Genomic DNA, 6,549 nt, shown 5'->3' on the forward strand with positions numbered 1-6,549 from the left:
GGGGGCGCGCCCCACAGTTTAGGAACCTCTGGTTTAGAGGAACAGACAATATTCAGTGAAGTTATCTAAGCTGTCCAAATGTATTCCGCTTTATCTCTGAACTAAACCCTACAGAAAACGTACATTACAAAAACAGCTGTTACCTTCGAGTTGTGGAACATATGCTTTAAAAATAACACTGATTTGATGCTGATCTAAAACAGTTGGCCACTATACATATATATGTGGGAATAAACAGAGCACAGATAAACCAACACTTTAGTTTAAATGAGAAGGTCAGAGTCAGACTCCTTCAGTCCAGAACAATTTATAGCTGAACATAGTGACCAAATATGCTTATTTTTACATGTATACACAGGAATCCAGTTACATCAAACACAGCACTGTAACATCTGCTATATAACATCTGACCGGACGTCGACCTCTTTGGGCACATCGGATTTACCCTCCAGGATTTGCTGGATCTGATTGAGCACTTTCTCATGGAACACCATATCTAGGTGGGCCAGGCCCCTGTACTCCGTCACGTGGACGGGCTTCTCCTGCTGCCCCACCCAGCGCTTGCACAAGCCCATGCTGAAGCTGTCCACCGTGTCGTCCCCGTCAGCGTAAACAAAGTCCACCGGGTCCCCGTCGGGAAACTCCTCGTTGTAAATATGGGTTACGGGTGTCGGAAGCCCCACGCCGTACATGCACCACACCTCTACGCCGGGCGGGTGGAGAGCACTGGTGAGGTTCTTGGTGTCCTCCCACATGTGCCTGCAATCAGTAAAAAAGATCTATTTAATTATTATTGTTATGTTTGCTGTTTATTCTTACATAATCCACACGATTTTCATTTGAAAGCATCTGTAGTTGTTTTCAAATTAGCTTTACAGAAAACTGAAGCTGCTAAAAAGCCCTTTGGTGGATGATATAACTTCCCTAACCAGCAGGGGGCACAGAAACACCACAACTTAAGAAAGTCAAAGTTGAACTAGTCCGTATCCCTAAAACAAACATGTCAAAACACATTTGAATTTAATTTCATCTTAGACAAATGCCAAAGGCCATTTGCTTAAGATGTGGAAAGTTTTCAGGAATGCAACAAAGATGCTTCAAATCTTGTGAGCGAGTTCAGTATTTTAATAGTTTACCAACAAACTGAGATCTACATGCAAGAGAAAAGGTTCTGACCAAAACATCCTCTTTCACATGTTTACTGTATAAAGCTGGTGCAGAGAAAGAACTAAATATCCATATAAAAGTGTTTTAAAAGCATAATTTTGAAGCTAAAGAAAGAGCATAAAAGCTCTAAGTTACCAGCCATCCTCAAAGCTGATGTCTGTGAAAAGACGCTTGAAGTCCCGATGCGTGTAGTTGAAGGCTGGAGTGGAGATGAAAACATGGTCTTCTGGCCAAACCTCCTCTGACGGCAGCAACCAGGGATTAGTGGTCATCATCCTCTGCTCCTCGCGGATCTTGATGTTGGAAAGCATCGGGATGCCGTCGTTTTCACCTGCAGTGAGTTTTAGTAGAAAGTGAACAGCAAGAAGCACTAGCGGAACAAGTCAGCGTTGGGCGGGGGACGGGGCCAATGACCGGGCCCCTCAAGTGTATCACCTGCGCGTTTGTTGTTTGATTTTTACCAAGGAAGCACATTGGCTAAACCGTGAGTGAAACAGTCACTGGGACTGACTACTATATATTCCAATGAGGGAAAGTAACTTTAACATTACATACACCTTTCTGCACAGGCGAGGGCACACTTTCTCTGTCTATAATCAGACATTAAAGCGACTTGAAACCATTCCTCCCTCCCGGGCACCCATCTGGACCCCCAGCACCCCATATAGCTCCGCGCCTGGCAAGAAGGTACAAACTCACCAGCACATCTTGACTGAAAGCTTCTCCAGTTTTAAGTGGTTATGCCAATTTTTTTTTTTTTAATTTGGCAGAACCAGGTGCCAAATTAAAAAAAATAAAAATAAATAAATAAAAATCAAGTTTCTGGTATTATCCATTAATCATCTGCCGCAAGTTCTGTTCCAGTTAAACTTTACCTGAGGTCAAAACTCTGAGTGCTTTAACAGCGCCCCCCCATGGAGCTGCAAGGGAAATAAAACCCCTGATGTACTTGTCCTTCCAGGGCTTCGGCTGATGGTTGAGGAAGTAGAGGACGTAGTGGGAGCCCATGCTGTGTCCCAGTAGGTAAACTGGTTTCTCGTACTGGTTGTACATCTCCTCAACCAGCTCCTGCAGCTTTAGAAAATAGGCTGCGTTCTCATCTGTGAAGACACGAAAGCGATGATGAGTTCTTTCTGGGTCAAATCAGACGTCCAGGTTCGTTCAAGAATCACCACCTGATATTCCTCCCTCTGTTGATGCAGAGGCACTGAGGTAAACGATTAATTAGTGGTTACAGTTGCAATAAAAAAAAATGGATAAAAAACTTGGCCCACATTAGGTGTTTTAACAGGACACCCACTTACTTGGTGCTAATCTCCAATCGTACGGCGCGCCACGGACCGTCTCGTTCCGGACGTAGCCGACGTTGACCAAATGTTCCACCGTAGTATGAAAGTAACCTCGAAAGAACAGAGTCATTCTCTGGTAACTTGCATACAAACACACGGAAACCAAGCTCAATTTAGTGAGCTGAAGAAGAAAGGCTTTTAATAATTAACCCCGGTTCAGTCGTCTTACCTGCCAGTTTGTTGTAGTCAAGAAACTCTATGGAGTAGGTTTCCCCAAATCCCGGAACTCTGACCTGCACCCCTGGAGAGTTGGATGAGCGTCGTGTTGTCCTGTTGTAAACAAGTCTGAAGGGAGAAGAAAAAAAACAAACAAAAAAAAAACATGAGCGACAAAATAAATTGATCAAATAACTGAAAAATAGCTAAATTTTTAAATTCTGGATATCAATCGATTCAGAGTAAAACAAACTATTCATTTGAATGTAAAAGAGAGACACCAGCAGAATGCAGGTGTGGTTGGACAACTTAAAACAGTGTGTGTTACCTGATGTTATCTATCCAGCAGTCCACACCTATTGGCATGAACATGTTGAGATCGATCCACAGAGGAAACCAGTTTTCAGTTTTCTTGTAGCAGAACCAGTGAACCAACGTTGGTTTGTCTATTTTGGCTTCGAGTCGGTTCCCCAAGTTCCCAGGCACTGAACAGAAAACATCATACAAGTCATTTTGTTTAATAATAAACAAAAGCAGCAAAATGTTCATCTGTGGAACCCGCCACGACGAATCTTCATTATCTAAGCTACATGCTGTATTGTCAGATACAGATCTTGTCAGATCTACTTTTACCTGTTGTGAATAAAACTAGCAGGGCATTCCAGAAAAGGAACCTGTTAGTGTAACGGGCTGGGGGGTGCTTTGATGTTTCAGGACTTGGACAATTTGAAGTAATTGATGGAAACATGAACTCTGGCTTCTCCCAGAAAATTAGGAATGAGAACATCCCGCCATAAATTTGTGACCTTTGGCTTAAGCATACTCAGGTTTAGAGGCAGAACAATAATCTGAAGTACACCAACAAATTCATCTCTGAATGCCCCCAAAATTAAGTTTTTTTTAGAGTGGAGTGGCTTAGTCAAAGTTAGTGAAAACTGCATTTTGAGTTTACTTAGGTTATCTCTGATGCTCAAACAGGTTTGATGGGTCTGAAACATTTAGGTGTGACACAAAAAGCACAAAACAGATCAAATCCGTATGCACGAAATCTCTATTGAGCAGCATCGTACTTGGCCTGCTGGTTGGACTTTCACTGTCCTTGATTGCCACACTGGATATAGATTTCAGCGGGTGAGTAGTTAAGCCCACTTAAAACAACAAGAAGCACGGGGCAATATCAAACATGGGCACGTTTTTCCAAAATCTTTCAGGCCACGTCACTTTATTTTGCCAATCAATGAGGCAAAAAATTTGCTTTCAGGTAATAGTTGGAATTTTATCATAGATTTTTCTTTAATAAGTTGGACATTCAAACTTGGTATGTCCAGCTTGTGCCTTTTGTGAGTCTTTTTTATTGAGGACCTTGAAGATTCATTTTGGTATTGTTTCATGTCATGACAACTGAATCTCAGATCTTGAATACTTGGGTCACCCGTTGGGTGTATGAGGCTTTATGACAAAAAATGCAAGTAAGAGCTAAACGGTTTAAAGAACAGCCATCCCGTAATGGTCTGATTACAGGACATTCAGTCTGTTTGAAAGGAAAATACAAAGAAATTATGGATGACTCATGACATTTTCCCAGTATTCAAACTTTTTTTTTTTTTTTTTTTTTTACATAAACCTGCTCTTTGAGCTCTTGAAGAGTAACTGTTATTTACCATCTGCCTTGTATCTTCGGCTCTATTTGGTCATGCTCCAAATAAGGAAGTCCGTTTCCCAAGTCAGGTGTTTTAGCATCCTTGTGTTGGATCCCACAGAAGCTAATCGAACTCTGATGCTGAAAACATCACCTTGATGAAAGAACTGTCTACGTTGAACAAGTAGATATCATGACTGATCTAAGAATTGAATTACATTTGACTTGAGAAAGAAAAATATGAAAAACATCAAGGAGTAGAACTCTTTCTTGGGAGGGAATATTTAACTTTTCCACATTTGATCTGGGTCAAAACTTTGAAAAACTATCTTTCACTACAGGTGCAGCTGCAAGACTTCAAGCATATGACTATGAGCCTTTCACAAGTCACAATATCAGTCATAGTAGATGGAGTGCTTAGCAACATCAATTTTCATGTCTTCATTAAATTTAGGTCTGGACTTTGACTGGACCATTCTAACATGTGATACTTTGATGAAAGCCATTCCTTTGCAGCTCTGGATGTATGCTTAGACTACTGGTGGAAGGTGAACCTCTGTCTTAAAGCCTTTTCTTTTTCCTGAGTTGCAATATATATATTTTCACTACCATAGAATTTAAAATGTAGGCCAAAAGGGTAGACATTGGTTTTCTTCTCATCAGAGAACCTTCTTTCACACTTTAAACAATACTTCTTAAAGTTTTCTTCTTAGCACTTTTCCATAAAGGCTAGATCTGTGGAACTGACCAAAAATAATTACTACTCTTCCACCAGAGCTGTGAATCTCTGCAGCTTCTCCAGTGTCAACATGGACGCTTTTGGGTGATTCCAAGAGAGTTATAGGAGAAATAGTATGTTTTAGCAGTTTTGTGGCCCACTTCAAAAGTATGAGCCTTTTTTCTGTTTATGACTTTAAATCTAAAATAAATAAAAAAAAAAAAAGTTTGGAAATGTGAAGTACGTTCACAGGAGGTGATGGTTACGTTTGAAAATGTATGAGTAGCAAATATTAGAATACAGTCAGATCGGACGCCCTGGTAGATTACATATCTCCCCCCCCCCTCCACACACACACACACACACACACACACAGATAATTTATCAGAAAGTTTGAGCAGGGAAGAGGTTCCTCAAACATCCATCGCGTTCTGTGAGGTATAAATTTAAAAGACCCGAAATGACGGAAGCGAACTCTCCTCTTACCTATGATGAGCGGCGAAGTGTTGTTGCTCGGTATTTTGGTTTTAGTGCTGGGTGGGAAAACGACGTTGACGATCCAGAAGCCGGCGGAGTGATGAAGCCCCAGCAGAACCACTGCGAGCAGCGCCCAGCACATGTGACCCGCGGACCCCATCTTCTCTGTCGGGCAGCTGCGGCGGCCCCGCTCGGCGCTTTGTGAGCAGCTGCAGACGACGAGGGCGCAACAAATACGGAGAGAGGACACTCACACCGACTCGAGCCGCGGCTGATTTTTTTTTTTTTTTACCATATGCGGTGGTGCATGCCTGATTTACACTGAAGATAAGTGTTAAACTATGATTAATGCAGGAGGAGGCAAATAAAACGTGCACTGGCTGCGTACTGTCCTATCGATTCTTCCCGATCACGCGTGTTTTGTTTAGACAACAGTACGTCAATGATTAACAAAAAGCGCTGCAGAACAAACATTTATTCTTTGAATCGCATAAATAAAATAGGAATAAAAAAAAAAATCCCCTCGTAAAATACTAGTTTTCGACTCTGAGGTAACTTAAAAAGCGCTCATATAAGTTCTGGTTGGTGAAAACAGGACTTCAGGCTAGCTATCGTGAAGTGAGACATTTGCATGAGGTTATAACTATAGCAGCTTCCCTTCGGCCTCCAGCTGGGATGAGTCTGCACGGCCTGAACTTTCTGATGCTGCCTTCACGGTCATGGTAACATCCAGCTTCGGCAGGAATTAGACACGAGTTACAGAAAGGAATCTAGGAAGTTGGCTTTTACAGAAACAAATTGAGGACTAACTGCTGTTTTACTCCCCACATAGGTTCTGATATGAAACCATTTTTTAATTTTTATTTTTTGGGAAACTGCCTGTTATCTTTAAGATGTGATAATCGTCCAAACTGGTTCCATTTTTTTTTCTAGGCTGCTTTTTTAAATTATTCATTTTCTGTTTGGTAAGTTTTCTAAAACTATGCATTTCAGCCTGATGTTAGCCTGTGCATAAATAATAAAAAAAAGTCACTATGATTTTT

At 41.4% G+C, this 6,549-nt stretch overlaps 1 protein-coding gene across 1 annotated transcript; it reads right to left on the bottom strand.

Annotated features, from left to right (window-relative positions):
- Positions 1–62: 62 nt before the first annotated feature.
- Positions 63–6,268, bottom strand: lcat (lecithin-cholesterol acyltransferase). The gene is made up of 7 exons (XM_015018604.1): positions 5,516–6,268; positions 3,001–3,157; positions 2,686–2,801; positions 2,472–2,567; positions 2,043–2,267; positions 1,303–1,498; positions 63–759 (listed from the first exon to the last, which is right to left on the bottom strand). Exons 1-7 carry the CDS (start codon positions 5,664–5,666, stop codon positions 396–398), a joined length of 1,305 nt encoding a protein of 434 aa, XP_014874090.1. The 5' UTR covers positions 5,667–6,268; the 3' UTR covers positions 63–395.
- Between the last annotated feature and the right edge of the window lie 281 nt (positions 6,269–6,549).

The sequence above is a fragment of the Poecilia latipinna genome, unplaced genomic scaffold (genome assembly GCF_001443285.1).
Source record: "Poecilia latipinna isolate Pla-1442-1.1 unplaced genomic scaffold, P_latipinna-1.0 Scaffold2295, whole genome shotgun sequence".
Lineage (NCBI taxonomy): Eukaryota > Metazoa > Chordata > Actinopteri > Cyprinodontiformes > Poeciliidae > Poecilia > Poecilia latipinna.

What these genes read in the sequence shown, in the direction of transcription:
- lcat (XM_015018604.1), bottom strand. Translation starts at nt 5,666, where the DNA reads ATGGGGTCCGCGGGTCACATGTGCTGGGCGCTGCTCGCAGTGGTTCTG. An exon ending in CACTTCGCCGCTCATCATAG is followed by an intron (nt 3,158 to 5,515) that starts GTAAGAGGAGAG and finishes TTTTCTGTTCAG; the next exon opens with TGCCTGGGAACTTGGGGAAC. An exon ending in TGCTGGATAGATAACATCAG is followed by an intron (nt 2,802 to 3,000) that starts GTAACACACACT and finishes TTCTCCCTTCAG; the next exon opens with ACTTGTTTACAACAGGACAA.